The 16,490-nt window shown below is 43.9% G+C and overlaps 1 protein-coding gene across 1 annotated transcript in view; it reads left to right on the top strand.

Annotated features, from left to right (window-relative positions):
- Positions 1–16,490, top strand: part of LOC106612343 (ATP-binding cassette sub-family C member 5) — an 88,675-nt gene that overhangs the window by 48,165 nt on the left and 24,020 nt on the right. Inside the window, exons 8-14 of the mRNA XM_014213393.2 lie at positions 2,357–2,504; positions 9,432–9,580; positions 10,019–10,126; positions 10,948–11,274; positions 13,311–13,382; positions 14,591–14,715; positions 15,257–15,329. Coding sequence (XP_014068868.1) covers positions 2,357–2,504; positions 9,432–9,580; positions 10,019–10,126; positions 10,948–11,274; positions 13,311–13,382; positions 14,591–14,715; positions 15,257–15,329 — 1,002 coding nt within the window. The remainder of the gene's footprint in view (positions 1–2,356; positions 2,505–9,431; positions 9,581–10,018; positions 10,127–10,947; positions 11,275–13,310; positions 13,383–14,590; positions 14,716–15,256; positions 15,330–16,490) is intronic.

Raw genomic sequence — 16,490 nt, 5'->3', positions numbered from 1 at the left:
AACATAAGATATGACAGTTTTTAATGTCCCGTTGGTAGGATATACATGCTTTCAGTTCGTCCCATTTATTTTCCAGCGATTGAACGTTAGCTAGCAGAATGGAAGGCAAGGGAAGATTAGCCACTCGTCGCCTGATCCTCACAAGGCATCCTGATCTCTTTCCACGAAACCTACGTTTCCTTTTCTAGCGAATCACGGGGATCTGGGCCTGGTCGGATGTCTGCAGCATATCCCTCGCGTCAGACTCATTGAAGAAGAACTCCTCGTCCAATTTGAGGTGAGTAATCCCAGTTCTGATGTCCAGAAGCTATTTTCGGTCATAAGAGATGTTTGCAGAAACATTATGTACAAAACAAGTTACGAACAACGCGAAAAAACAAACAAAATAGCATGGTTGGTTAAGATCCGATAAGACGGCAGCCATACTCTCCGGCGCCATATTTCCATACCTTGTCACAACAAAACTGATTGGCTCAAACGCATTAAGAAGGAAAGAAATTCCACAAATTTACTTTTAACCTGTTGGGGGTAGGAGGCAGTATTGACACGGCCGGATAAAAAACGTACCCGATTTAATCTGGTTACTACTCCTGCCCAGTAACTAGAATATGCATATAATTATTGGCTTTGAATAGAAAACACCCTAAAGTTTCTAAAACTGTTTGAATGGTGTCTGTGAGTATAACAGAACTCATATGGCAGGCAAAAACCTGAGAAGATTCCTTACAGGAAGTGCCCTCTCTGACAAGATCTTGTTCTTCTTGTCTCTGTTTATTGAAGACTGAGGATCTTTGCTGTAACGTGACACTTCCTACGGCTCCCATAGGCTCTCAGAGCCCGGGAAAAAGCTGAATGATATCGAGGCAGCCCCAGGCTGAAACACATTAGCGCTTTTGGCAAATGGCCGATCAGAGGACAATGGGCTTAGGCGCGTGCACGAGTCGACCCCATGCTTTATTTTCTTTAGTCTTTTTACCTAAACGCAGATTCCCGGTCGGAATATTATCGCTTTTTTTACGAGAAAAATGGCATAAAAATTGATTTTAAACAGCGGTTGACATGCTTCGAAGTACGGTAATGGAATATTTAGAATTTTTTGTCACGAAATGCGTCGTGCTCGTGACCCTTATTTACACTTCGGATAGTGTCTTGAACGCAACGAACAAAACGCCGCTGTTTGGATATAACTATGGATTATTTGGGACCAAACCAACATTTGTTATTGAAGTAGAAGTCCTGGGAGTGCATTCTGACGAAAAACACCAAAGGTAATAACATTTTTCTTATAGTAAATCTGACTTTGGTCAGGGCTAAACTTGCTGGGTGTCTAAATAGCTAGCCCTGTGATGCCGGGCTATCTACTTAGAATATTGCAAAATGTGCTTTCACCGAAAAGCTATTTTAAAATCGGACATATCGAGTGCATAGAGGAGTTCTGTATCTATAATTCTTAAAATAATCGTTGTGCTTTTTGTGAACGTTTATCGTGAGTAATTTAGTACATTTTTTGTAAATTCACCGGAAGTTTGGGGGGTATGCTAGTTCTGAACGTCACATGCTAATGTAAAAAGCTGTTTTTTGATATAAATATGAACTTGATTGAACAAAACATGCATGTATTGTATAACATAATGTCCTAGGTGTGTCATCTGATGAAGATCATCAAAGGTTAGTGCTGCATTTAGCTGTCTTCTGGGTTTTTGTGACATTATATGCTAGCTTGAAAAATGGGTGTCTGATTATTTCTGGCTGGGTACTCTGCTGACATAATCTAATGTTTTGCTTTCGTTGTAAAGCCTTTTTGAAATCGGACAGTGTGGTTAGATTAGCGAGAGTCTTGTCTTTAAAATGGTGTAAAATAGTCATATGTTTGAGAAATTGAAGTAATAGCATTTCTAAGGTATTTGAAATATGGCTCCACAGGATTCCACTGGCTGTTACGTAGGTGGGACGATTTCGTCCCGCCGACCCTAGAGAGGTTAACAAGGCATTCCAGGTGACTACCTCTTGAAGCTGGTTGAGAGAAGGCCAAGAGTGTGCAAAGCTGTCATCAAGGCAAAGGGTGTCTACTTTGAAGAATCTCAAATATCAAATATATGTTGATTTGTTGAACACCTTTTTGGTTGCTACATGATTCCATATGTGTTATTTCATAGTTTTGATGTCTTCACTATTGTTCTACAATGTAGAAAATAGTCAAAATCAAGAAAGACCCTTGAATGAGTAGGTGTGTCCAAACTTTTGACTTGTACTGTACATGCATACAGACGTTAATATATATATACAGACAGACAGAGCGACCGACCGTTGAAAATACATTATATAACAACATTTTACTGTGTGTTCCCTGCTTCAGATGTTCAGCTCAAGGCTTACGGCCTACTTCAGGAGGAAGGGCGTGGCCGTGACGGACCGACGGGTGCAGAAGATGAACGAGATCCTCAACTACATCAAGTTCATCAAGATGTATGCCTGGGTCAAGGCCTTCTCCCAGGATGTGCGCAGTAAGTGCTGTGTGTGAGATTTAATTGATCAATTAGCTGGTTGACTGTCTGACTGACTGAATGACTGGTGGTCTTCCATGTAAACAGATTTTGGTCTGGTGTTTTAATCTCAGGAACCACATCAATATCATGGCAATCTTAGATGAAGACTAGTGACTGACGGACTGAGTGGCTGGCTGACTGACTCATTGCACGCGTTCGAGCGGATCAGTTCTGTGAAGTGTCGTGTCTTTGGCATTATTAAAAGTGAAGACTATTATTTTATCAAATAAATTCTCTGTAATTATTATTACGTGATTAAACTAATCATGGAAATGGAATTAACTAGGAAGTCGGGCACCAAGGAAAATCTTCACATTACAAAGTTATAATTTTCCTAATAAAACTCTTCAGATATTTGAATATCTGATCAATTAGTCTTCTTATTAATGAATTATTCTTTACCTCACGCTAGTCTCATTCCAAACGTCGTAAATTGTTGGTTATCTGCACGAACCCAGCCTTTACTATGAATCATCCATACACCAATTGTCTTAATAATTGATTTATTTACTAACTAAATAATCACAGAAATGCATAAACAAACAACAGTAGATATGGTTACAAAGAAATGATAGGGGAGGTTCCCTAGTGGGCTAAGCCGATATGACGGCTTGGTGGACAAAGGGAAGTGGGTGTGGACTAGAGGTTGACCGACTAAGATTTTTCGATACCGATTATTGGAGGACCCAAAAAAAAGCCGATACCGATTAATCGGCCGTTTTTTTATATATATTTTTTAAATATTTAATATATATATATATATATATATATATATTTTTTTTATATATATATTTGGAATAATGACAATTACAACAATACTGAATGAACACTTATTTTAACTTCTTTGGGATAGGGGGCAGTATTTTCACGGCCGGATAAAAAACGTACCCAATTTAATCTGGTTACTACTCCTGCTCAGAAACTCTCGTTAATCTAACCACACTGTCCGATTTCAAAAAGGCTTTACAACGAAAGCAAAACATTAGATTATGTCAGCAGAGTACCCAGCCAGAAATAATCAGACACCCATTTTTCAAGCTAGCATATAATGTCACAAAAACCAAAACCACAGCTAAATGCAGCACTAACCTTTGATCTTCATCAGATGACACTCCTAGGACATTATGTTATACAATACATGCATGTTTTGTTCAATCAAGTTCATATTTATATCAAAAAACAGCTTTTTACATTAGCATGTGACTAGCATGTGACTAGCATTCCCACCGAACACTTCCGGTGAATTTACTAAATTACTCACGATAAACTTTCACAAAAAACATAACAATTATTTTAAGAATTATAGATACAGAATTCCTTTATGCAATCGCTATGTCCGATTTTCAAATAGCTTTTCGGTGAAAGCACATTTTGCAATATTCTGAGTAGATAGCCCGGCCATCACAGGCTAGCTATTTTGACACCCACCAAGTTTGGTACTCGCCAAACTCAGATTTACTATAAGAAAAATTGGATTACCTTTGCTGTTCTTCGTCAGAATGCACTCCCAGGACTTCTACTTCAATAACAAATGTTGGTTTGGTTCCAAATAATCCATAGTTATATCCAAATAGTGGCGTTTTGTTTGTGCGTTCAAGACACTATCTGAAGGGTAAAGAAGGGTGACGCGCCCGGCGCGTTTCGTGACAAAAAAAATCTAAATATTCCATTACCGTACTTCGAAGCATGTCAAACTGCTGTTTAAAATCAATTTTTATACGATTTTTCTCGTAAAAAAGCGATAATATTCCTACCGGGAAACCCTGTTTTCGTTCAAAGACTAGAAAATGTAAACATGGTGGAGTCTCGTGCACGCGCGCCCCAGTCTCATTGTTCTCAGATCGACCACTTACCAAATGTGCTACTGTTTTTCAGCCATGGCCTGCAAAGTCATCATTCAACATTCTGGCGCCTTCTGAGACCCTATGGGAGCGTTAGAAAATGTCACGTTATGCCAGAGATCCCCTGTTTTGGATAGAGATAATCAAGCAGGCCAAGAAATGGTCAGAGAGGGCGCTTCCTGTTTGGAATCTTCTCAGGTTTTGGCCTGCCAAATGAGTTCTGTTATACTCACAGACACCATTCAAACAGTTTTAGAAACTTAGGGTGTTTTCTATCCAAATCAAACAATTATATGCATATTCTAGTTACTGGGCAGGAGTAGTAACCAGATTAAATCGGGTACGTTTTTTATCCGGCCGCGCAAATACTGCCCCCTATCCCCAACAGGTTAACCATTTCCCATCGTGTAGCCAATGCTCCACGTGGTATGGTTAGGTATTCAACAACCATTGCAACCTCAGGGTCCACCGAGGTACGCAAGTTCTGAAGAGAATTTCCTCAGGAGGGGCTTTTATTCGTAACAATAGAAGAGGCGGTTATCTGACTCCAGATCATGTCTGTGCTCACGGGGGCGGGCCAATGACTTAGTTAAACTTTAAAGGGAATACAATTCTCTCACATTAAAGATGTAACATCACATTACATAATTTCACAAATAGTTTCATCTTTACTCATTCATTTTATACAAGAATTAGATGCAAACCCCATAATTGAGAAATGTACACATTCAGAGATATAGTTATGTGTGTTTCCTGTCCTCTCTGAGGTCACCAAATGAAACACACTCGTCATACCCGTATCTTAAGTGTCCACGGACCATTCCCACAAGTGGACATTTTGTTTCAAATTCCCATTTTGGGGAGTTGCCCATGTGAAATCCTTTGTTCTCTCTGTGTCTCTCTTTCTGCATGGCCAGGGGGAGAGAGTCTCCGCCAGGAATTTACGACCTGAGATAACAGAACCTGGGTGTAGGAGAGAGAGAGGGGGAAGCCACTAGCTATGCCCAAAAAGGGCCACGTCATGACCGAAGTCTGTGACCATTGTTGGTCACCGCCTTGCAAAATTGTGTTGCCTTATGGGCAGGGTCCAAAATTAACACCCGCCAAGCTCCAAATGTGGGTAGATTTTCCGTTTGGCGAGTAAATCTCAGAAGGCCATCCCCAACACTGGCGGGTAAATGTTTGTACCAAAATAGTCATGTAATAAAAATCTAGCATGATGACTCAGAGGAAATTACTCATGTTTTCCAGCCACAGACCGTCTCTAGTGCTTCTAGTTTTGTGGCACTGCCGACGGGACATCAGCTACTCGACATCGCTCACTTGCCACGGGTCTGTTGCTAGCTACCATTCATTAAATAGCTGTTATGTGGTGACATTTACCTGGAGTAAGCCAACCTTTGAAATGAAAACCCACAGACAAAAAGGAGGACGAATCACATAATAAAATAACGTTTTGTGAGAAATGGAGGTTTGGAGGCTGGCTACAGTATGATGCTGAGGCTGTGGTGATGAGTTGTTCTGTATGTCGCCAGTATGCTAAAGATAAAAGCAGAAGCAACTCATTTGTCATCGGAAATAAAACGATGAAGCTGGAGAACATTTGTTACCATTGTGGTGCCGGTTTTAGCCAGCCGGCTAATTTTCAACCGCAGTCCCTTGTCAGGTCATTAAAAACAATTACAATATAGACAATCATTGAGCAGTGAGCACACGCAGAGCAACATAGGACAAGCAAGACATAGCATACAGACAGAGCAACATAGGACAAGCAAGATGTAGCATACAGACAGAGCAACATAGAACAAAAAGCAACAAGACAAAATCCATAAAAGCAACAAAGTGTTTCCACACCTCACAAGCTACAGACAACAGACAACATGGAAAGCGGCAATACACAGCTAGGGATTATGTTCACAAATCTGATTGACCTTTAGCCATGTCTTCATGCATTTTGTGAAAGTGTGATATGTGGTGCAGTTATGTGTGTCTGATGGCAGTGTATTCCAGACATGGGAAGCTCCCACAGAGACAATTTTGTGATGAGAATCTCATGGTTAACAGTATCAAAAACCTTCCTTAGGTCCAGAAACACAGCCCCAACAACACCCCCTTTGTCCATCTTGGACTTCACATTTTCCAGAAGAAAGCAGTCGGCCGTTTCTGTGGAGTGTTTCGCTCTGAAGCCAAACTGCATGGAGTGTAATGTGAAGGGGCTGTTGTTGAGGTGGGCAATCAGTTGTTCTGCTACACACTTTTCAACAACCTTCGACACCACAGGTAGTATACTAATGGGCCTGTAGTTACTCACGTCAGCACGGTCGCCCGATTTAAAGATGGCCGTTATTATGGCCAACTTCCATACCCTTGGAAACACCCCCAGACCAATAGATGTGTTGGTGACCTTAGTAATGGGGCCAATGAGTGACTCTTTGGGCTGGACTCTACCTTTCTAAAAAACTACAAACACATCTTTGGATTTAGAGTTCTTTAGTGAGCTAATCACCTTGTTCACCTTTGACTCAGAAACCTCCCTTATGATGAAGACAGTTTGAGCATCATTCACTAGCACTGAGCACAATAAACCAGTGGAGGGGTTCTGTGTCAGTACCCTGACAGAGTCAATAAAGTAGGAATTGAAGGCTATTGCTATTTCGACTGCATCCTGTGTTAGATTGTTATTCACCATGATTTCTAGTCTTTTTGCAGTGTTACTATGGTCTTTCCCTGTTACCTTTTTTAGATTCTCCCAGATCAATTTAGAATTTCCCTTTGCCTCACCAATTATGTTAATAAAAAAGTTTGCCTTGGCCTGTCTGATTTCTTTCATCACCTTATTTCTCAACATGGTAAACCTACGTCTGTCATGCTCTAATTTGTATTTTAGGGCTGTTTTTAGAGCATAATCCCGTTCTTTCATCAATTTCCAGATTTCTCCATTTAGCCAAGGAAGATTGCTCTTTTGGCCAGGTTTGGATTTGATTTTCTTTAGGAAACCATTTATTGTAGTCTGGATTGTGGCTAGAAAAACCTGACTATCAGCTTCCACATCTGTATAGAACAAGAGATCATTCCAGTTAATTCCCTTAATTGCGTTTTCAAAATAGTTTAATTCACTCTTAGGAATTCTTAGTTGATCCGTCTTTCTAACAGTAGAGAGGTTAAACCTGTTCTTAGAAAGCTTTCTGGCTATAAGTGTCAGATTATGATCAGACAGCCCAGTAACCATATTGAATGAGTTAGTCACTCTCTCTGGTTTATTACTGAACACCAAATCAATCTGTGTTTTAGAGCAACAAGTCACCCTGATTGGCCCTTTAACTAGTTGTGTAAGGTCAAAGGTATTAGTGATCCGTTTGAGGGTTTTCCTACAAGACTTGTCTTCATAATTAATATTAAAATCTCCCATTAAGATGACCTCTTTCCCAAAATCCCATTCCCTAAGCATGTTATTAAACTGATCAAAAAACACACTTTTGGTGGAAGGTGGTCTATACATTCCTATAAGGGTAAAATACATTTGGGGAGACAGTGTAACGTTCAGGCCAATACATTCTAGTTCATTATCACATGACCACTCAATTTGTTTACATCGGATATGTTCTTTAATGTAAATCATCAGACCCCCTCCTCTTCCTTCAATCCTGTCTCTCCTGAAAACATTGTAGCCAGGCACAATCAAAGCAGCATATGGAGAGTTTTTATGGAGCCACGTCTCTGAGAGGCAGAGGAAGTCAAGGTTGGAGCGTGAGACGGAGTCTACAACCCACACAAGTGGCTCAGGTAGTGCAGCTCATCCAGGATGGCACATCAATGCGAGCTGTGGCAAGAAGGTTTGCTGTGTCTGTCAGCGTAGTGTCCCGAGTATGGAGGCGCTACCAGGAGACAGGCCAGTATATCAGGAGATGTGGAGGAGGCCGTAGGAGGGCAACAACCCAGCAGCAGGACCGCTACCTCCGCCTTTGTGCAAGGAGGAGCAGGAGAAGCACTGCCAGAGCCCTGCAAAATGACCTCCAGCAGGCCACAAATGTGCATGTGTCTGCTCAAACGGTCAGAAACAGACTCCATGAGGGTGGTATGAGGGCCCGACGTCCACAGGTGGGGGTTGTGCTTACAGCCAAACACCGTGCAGGACGTTTGGCATTTGCCAGAGAACACCAAGATTGGCAAATTCGCTACTGGCGCCCTGTGCTCTTCACAGATGAAAGCAGGTTCACACTGAGCACGTGACAGACTTTACAGAGTCTGGAGATGCAGTGGAGAACGTTCTGCTGCCTGCAACATCCTCCAGCATGACCGGTTTGGCGGTGAGTCAGTCATGGTGTGGGATGGCGTTTCTTTGGGGGGCCGCACAGCCCTCCATGTGCTCGCCAGAGGTAGCCTGACTGCCATTAGGTACCGAGATGAGATCCTCAGACCCCGTGTGAGACCATATGCTGGTGCGGTTGGCCCTGGGTTCCTCCTAATGCAAGACAATGCTAGACCTCATGTGGCTGGAGTGTGTCAGCAGTTCCTGCAAGAGGAAGGCATTGATGCTATGGACTGGCCCGCCCGTTCCCCAGACCTGAATCCAATTGAGCACATCTGGGACATCATGTCTCGCTCCATCCACCAACGCCACGTTGCACCACAGACTGTCCAGGAGTTGGCGGATGCTTTAGTCCAGGTCTGGGAGGAGATCCCTCAGGAGACCATCCGCCACCTCATCAGGAGCATGCCCAGGCGTTGTAGGGAGGTCATACAGGCACGTGGAGGCCACACACACTACTGAGCCTCATTTTGACTTGTTTTAAGGACATTACATCAAAGTTGGATCAGCCTGTAGTGTGGTTTTCCACTTTAATTTTGAGTGTGACTCCAAATCCAGACCTCCATGGGTTGATAAATTGGATTTCCATTGATTATTTTTGTGTGATTTTGTTGTCAGCACATTCAACTATGTAAAGAAAAAAGTATTTGATAAGATTATTTCTTTCATTCAGATCTAGGATGTGTTGTTTAAGTGTTCCCTTTATTTTTTTGAGCAGTATATTTACCCCTGCAGGGATTCGAGAGGAGGAGCGCATCATCCTAGAGAGGACTGGCTACTTCCAGAGCATCACAGTGGGTGTGGCTCCCATCGTTGTGGTGATCGCCAGTGTTGCCACCTTTTCCACTCACATGCTTCTGGGCTACGACCTCACAGCTGCTCAGGTATCTCAGCTATCTGGTCCAATCCCAGTCTGCCTCCCAAATGGTACCCCATTCCCTATTTAGTGCACTACAATTGACCAGGGTCCTACTATGGTGTACTAAATAAGGAATATGGTGTTATTTGATCCACCCTAGCCCATAGACACTCTAGGTTTGAATATGTGTAAGCAATATTTTCAACCCTGCCAATCAGAAGAAAGGCATGTTGAGGCAATGAGCATATTGCTTAATGCAGCGAGCATTTTCAACAGAAGGGGGGAAATCCTGAGGTGAGCAGGGTTATGTTCCTTGCTAGTTGGATTGTTGAATCTGGTATGCCAGTGGGTGGGTTCTCTAGGACAGGATTTGATGGATGATTTGACTGACAGAAGCCGGTCACCCAGGTCTGTCCTACTAAAACAAATCATGGACAGTGTTGGATCTTTCTTCCCCTCGCAGGCATTTACAGTGGTGACTGTTTTCAACGCCATGACCTTTGCCCTAAAGGTCACCCCTTTCTCTGTCAAGTCCCTGTCAGAAGCATCAGTAGCCATGGAGAGGTTCAAGGTAAGATCGCTCCCTTTTTCTTTCTTTCTGGCTGTCTGTTCGGCTGTCGCTGTCTGTTCGGCTGTCGCTGTCTGTTCGGCTGTCGCTGTCTGTTCGGCTATCGCTGTCTGTTCGGCTGTCGCTGTCTGTTCGGCTGGCGCTGTCTGTTCTTCTGGCGCTGTGTGGTATGTGAGTGGGATGTGTTGGTTCTGCCTGTCCGTTGGTCTGGCTGGCTCTCTGTGGCATGTGAGTGGGATGTGTTTGAGTCTGGGTATGTTGGCAGGACATCAGTGTTTGTCCTGATTCTGTTTCTCCTAATCCCCCTCTCTGTTCTCTGAGAAACACTCACCCACATTACTTCAGAACAGACATACACAGCACTTCAGCACCTCCCGGAACAATGGGCAGGGGGCGATGCGGTGCCAAGCGGCTCTAGATGCAGTGGAAAGAAAGAGCTTTACATTAATGGGGTCTTTTGAAACCAAATAGATAAGTTTGAACTGCTTAAACCGTTACATCAATGACCTTGACATTGTCATCATGACTCCTACATGCTCCGAGTTCACCTCTTCATGCCCTGTCCTCGCATAGCGGCCATATCAGAGCCTGATGTGTGTCTGTGTGTGTTTGTGTTCTGATACGCCTCTCCTCTCTTCCGGACCATACCAGAGGGGGGCGACGTGTGTGTGTGTGTGTGTGTGTGTGTGTGTGTGTGTGTGTGTGTGTGTGTGTGTGTGTGTGTGTGTGTGTGTGTGTGTGTGTGTGTGTGTGTGTGTGTGTGTGTGTGTGTGTGTGTGTGTGTGTGTGTGTGATCTCTGACACCGCTCTCCCTGGCCTACTAGAGCCTGTTCCTGATGGCGGAGGTGGAGATGATCCGGGACAAGCCCCAGAACCCTCAGGTTGCTGTGGAAATGACGGGCGCCAGCCTAGCCTGGGAGACGGCAGGTCACAGTGCCCAGCCCACACCCCGTGGCACCCCCTTGGTTGGTGCCACGCTGAGGCACGGGCGGCGGAGGCCCGCCCAGAAGAACAAGGCAGGGGAGCAAGCAGGGCATCTGCTGAAAGAGGGGGAGATCCTGTCCAGCCCTGAGGGAAACTCCCCTCCCATCCCATCCGTCAGCCAGCGGCTGCAGAGGACCCTGCACTGTGTGGACCTCACCGTTCAGCAGGTAGCTAACTAGGCACGGGATGGAAGTGTTTGGTTGTGAAAGGACAGAAAACATTTCACATACAGTAGTACACAGTGCACACATCCAGTGGTTTGAAGCAGGTAGTGGAGGTCAAAAAATATGGATTTTTCCCAAATGGTACCCTATATAGTGCACTTCTTTTGACCAGGGCCCATACACTAGATGGGGAATAGTGTGCCATTTGGGACCCATTTTAAGCAAAAAGTCAAATAAGACTGCGGTCTTCCTATCTACTCTACAGTTGAAGTCGGAAGTTTACATACACTTAGGTTGGAATCATTAAAACTAGTTTTTCAACCACTCCACAAATTTCTTGTTAACAAACTATAGTTTTGGCAAGTCGGTTAGGACATCTACTTTGTGCATGACACGTCATTTTTTCAACAATTGTTTACAGACAGATTATTTCACTTATAATTCACTGTATCACAATTCCAGTGGGTCAGAAGTTTACATGCACTAAGTTGACTGTGCCTTTAAACAGCTTGGAAAATTCCAGAAAATGATTTCATGGCTTTAGATGCTTCTGATAGGCTAATTGACATAATTTGAGTCAATTGGAGGTGTACCTTCAAACTCAGTGCCTCTTTGCTTGACATCGTGGGAAAATCAAAACAAATCAGCCAAGACCTCATAAAAATAATTGTAGACCTCCACAAGTCTGGTTCATCCTTGGGAGCAATTTCCAAACACCTGAAGGTACCACGTTCATCTGTACAAACAATAGTACGCAGGTATAAACACCGTTCTGTCTCCTAGAGATGAACGTACTTTGGTGCAAAAAGTGCAAATCAATCCCAGAACAACAGCAAAGGACCTTGGGAAGATGCTGGAGGAAACTAGTACAAAAGTATCTATATCCAAAGTAAAACGAGTACTATATTGACATAACCTGAAAGGCCACTCGGCAAGGAAGAAGCCACTGCTCCAAAACCGCCATAAAAAAGCCAGACTACGGTTTGCAACTGCACATGGGGACAAAGATCGTACTTTTTGGAGAAATGTCCTCTGGTCTGATGAAACACAAATAGAATTGCTTGGCCATAATGACCATCGTCATGTTTGTAGGAAAAAGGGGGAGCCTTGCAAGCCAAAGAACGCCATCCCAACTGTGAAGCATGGGGTGGCAGCATCATGTTGTAGGGGTGCTTTGCTGCAGGACGGACTGGTGCACTTCACAAAATAGATGGCATCATGAGGCAGGAAAATGATGTGGATATATTGAAGCAACATCTCAAGACATCAGTCAGGAAGTTAAAGCTTGGTCACAAATGGGTCTTCCAAATGGACAATGACCCCAAGCATACTTCCAAAGTTGTGGCAAAATGGCTTAAGGACAACAAAGTCAAGGTATTGGAGTGGCCATCACAAAGTCATGACCTCAATCCTATAGAGAATTTGTGGGCAGAACTGAAAAAGCGTGTGCGAGCAAGGAGGCCTACAAACCTGACTCAGTTACACCAGCTCTGTCAGTGGGAATGGGCCAAAATGCACCCAATTTATTGTGGGAAGCTTGTGGAAGGCTACCCGAAACGTTTGGCCCAAGTTAAACAATTTAAAGGCAATGCTACCAAATACTAATTGAGTGTACTTGAAAGAATGTGATGAAAGAAATACAAGCTGAAATAAATCTTTCTCTTTACTATTATTTTGCCATTTCACATTCTTAAAATAAAGTGGTGATCCTAACTGACCTAAGACAGGGATATTTTACTAGGATTAAATGTCAGGAATTGTGAAAAACTGAGTTTAAATGTATTTGGCTAAGGTGTATGTAAACTTCCGACTTCAACTGTATGTATGGTTGAAAGGTGCAATGGGCTGTACAGTTTGAAGAGGTATCGTGGTTAACTGACCAGGGGAAATTCAGGGCTAAAACTAGGGATAAGAAAACCATCATAATCTTTCGTTAGTTTTATTTTGCACTGTGATTCATCTTTTCACTGCCAATGTGTACATTGTACAACATGAATAAATGGCACTCAAATATCCACCATACTACCCTGTGTCTCCAGGGGAAGCTGACTGGGATCTGTGGAAGTGTGGGCAGTGGGAAGACCTCTTTGATCTCTGCCATCCTTGGACAGGTAAGATATGTCTAACAGGCCTACTACACTGGATGTGTAATTTTTTTGCAGAGTGTGAGGCACTCCTATTCATTGAAATGAAACTTGGCCGTAAGCAGGACAGCTCCATGAGAGGCTTGCGCTGCTCAGCATAAAATTCTTAAGAATCCTATGTGCGGCTCACGCCTGAGAGAACTTGATAAAGTGATTTGCACTCTGCTCACATGGCAAACGATACATGTTCAGTGTAGAAAAATGTACTGTTTTACCAACAGCCCTGCGTAGCTCCCCTGTAAGAAATATACAAATATGGTGGAAACTCTTGTTGGCCCACGAGTACACCACTTCAATAACAGGCACACACTGCAGTTCATGTGGCCCTCCCTTACTCTTGTGGCGTACAGCAGGTCGTTAGCCACCCGGGGGAGACTCATCGAGGCCTGGTGACAGATGGAGTATACATCACGAGGCGATGGCTCCATCTGCTGGACGTGCCAGGTCTCAACGGGCTCTCCGGCCAGGACTAATTAGGGCTGATTGGGGATTGGTGAGTAATCAAGCGCTGATTGCTCACCAGCTGTACAATTCCCAGAAAGCTGTCAGAAGGGCAGTACACATGGGCAGAGAAGGACTCCTGTATAGTTGGGGACAGTACCAGAGGTAACAGGAGGGAGTTCAGTTTTGATCCCCACAGGCTACAGCAAGACCCGTAGCCCAGAAGACGGTATCCCACAGAAGGTCTCTTGGGGGAGACCTATTCTTTTCTTTTGGACTATTATTTTAATAAACACCTTTGAAACTGAGCTAATCCTACTCTGTCCGTGTCTAATCTGTGTAAATGTTTTGACCCAACCCCCTGGTCTGCCACACTCTGTAGACAACTGTTGACTAAGATGCATGATGTCCAGGGGCCTGTTGGAGAGGGTGCACCTTTACTGTACGTTCAGATATAACATGATTTCCTTGTCAGGTAGAATGGGGAATCGTGTTGGCTTTATCCTTTACAATTCTATTTGAACGTTTTACTTCACTCAATACATGGTGTGAATGGTTTTATGGTGAAGATGTCCCTAGACGCTGATCTGGCGTCAGTTTAGCATTTCCCCCACTAATGGTTAAGGTTAGAGGTAGGGGAGTGGAAGCTAATCCTAGATCTGTACCTAGGGACAAACTTCACCACAGAGCATGTGAGTGATTGTAGGATGACCTGTGACCTTTATGACCTTAAGATGACCCTGCTGGAGGGCAAGGTGGCAGTGAACGGGGACTTTGCCTATGTGGCCCAGCAGGCCTGGATCCTCAATGCCACGCTCAGGGACAACATCCTCTTTGGGAAAGAGTACGAGGAGGAGAGGTAACGGAATGAAACTACTGATTTAAAAAAAAACATTTTTATATATTTTAATTTTTTTGAGGTAGGACAGTGAAGAGGAGACCAGAAAGCTCGGTGAGATTGCGAGTCAAAAGGGCAGAGGGTCGGATTCGAACCCATGCCGATACTGGTAGCCTAGGCTGGCCGTACATGTGTGCTGGGGTACACAGCATTAAACACTGGAGCACACAGGCCACAGGAATGATACTACTGTGAGAATCGATTGGATTAATGTGCATAGCGATTTCTACAGTGCTCCTCCATTACCCAATATATACTGTAGCTCTGAAGTATAATTCAGGGCCTTCCCTGTGGCTCAGTTGGTAGAGCATGGTGTTTGCAACGCCAGCATGGTGTGTGCAATGCCAGGGTTGTGGGTTCGATTCCCACGGGGGGCCAGTACAAATGCATGAAATGAAATGAAAATGTATGAAATGTATGTATTCACTACTGTAAGTCGCTCTGGATAAGAGCGTCTGCTAAATGACTAAAATGTAAAATAATTCCACTGTGTGTGTTCCAGGTTCCAGGCTGCTCTGAGTGCATGCTGTCTGAGACCTGACCTGGCTATCCTGCCCAACGCCGATCTGACTGAGGTCAGGATTATGAATTGTTTATCCACCATGAAAATAAGACTTTGGGCCTTATTGTGTCTAGATGAGCAAAAATGTTATAGGTCCGCACTAGGGCTGTGGCGGTCATGACTCTTCAAAGGGGGGGATACTCTTGACCCAAACTGCTACAGACCTATATCTATCATACCCTGCCTTTCTAAGGTCTTCGAAAGCCAAGTTAACAAACAGATCACCGACCATTTCGAATCCCACCGTACCTTCTCCGCTATGCAATCTGGTTTCAGAGCTAGTCATGAGTGCACCTCAGCCACGCTCAAGGTCCTAAACGATATCTTAACCGCCATCGATAAGAAACAGTACTGTGCAGCCGTATTCATTGACCTGGCCGAGGCTTTCGACTCTGTCAATCACCACATCCTCATTGGCAGACTCAACAGCCTTGGTTTCTCAAATGATTGCCTCAACTGGTTCACCAACTACTTCTCCGACAGAGTTCAGTGTGTCAAATCTGAGTGCCTGTTGTCCGGGCCTCTGGCAGTCTCTATGGGGGTGCCACAGGGTTCAATTCTTGGGCCGGCCCTTTTCTCTGTATATATCAATGATGTCGCTCTTGCTGCTGGTGAGTCTCTGATCGACCTCTAAGCAGATGACACCATTCTGTATACTTCTGGCCCATCTTTGGAAACTGTGTTAACAACCCTCCAGACGAGCTTCAATACCATTCAACTCTCCTTCCGTGACCTACAACTGCTCTTAAATACAAGTAAAACTAAATGCATGCTCTTCAACCGATCGCTGCCTGCACCTGCACCCGTCCAGCATCACTACTCTGGACGGTTCTGACTTAGAATATGTGGACAACTACAAATACCTAGGTGTCTGGTTAGACTGTAAACTCTCCTTCCAGACTCACATAAAACATCTCCAATCCAAAGTTAAATCTAGAATTGGCTTCCTATTTCGCAACAAAGCATCCTTCACTCATGCTGCCAAACATACCCTCGCAAAACTGACCATCTTACCGATCCTCGACTTGGGCGATGTCATTTACAAAATAGCCTCCAACACCCTACTCAACAAATTGGATGCAGTCTATCACAGTGCCATCCGTTTTGTCACCAAAGCCCCATATACTACCCACCGTATGCTCTCGTTGGCTGGCCCTCGCTTCATACTCGTCAC

This window comes from Salmo salar, chromosome ssa09 (genome assembly GCF_905237065.1).
Source record: "Salmo salar chromosome ssa09, Ssal_v3.1, whole genome shotgun sequence".
NCBI classification, from domain to species: Eukaryota; Metazoa; Chordata; class Actinopteri; order Salmoniformes; family Salmonidae; genus Salmo; species Salmo salar.
Note: the sequence above shows the minus strand (reverse complement) of the source record. Positions and strands in the feature narration are given on the sequence as shown.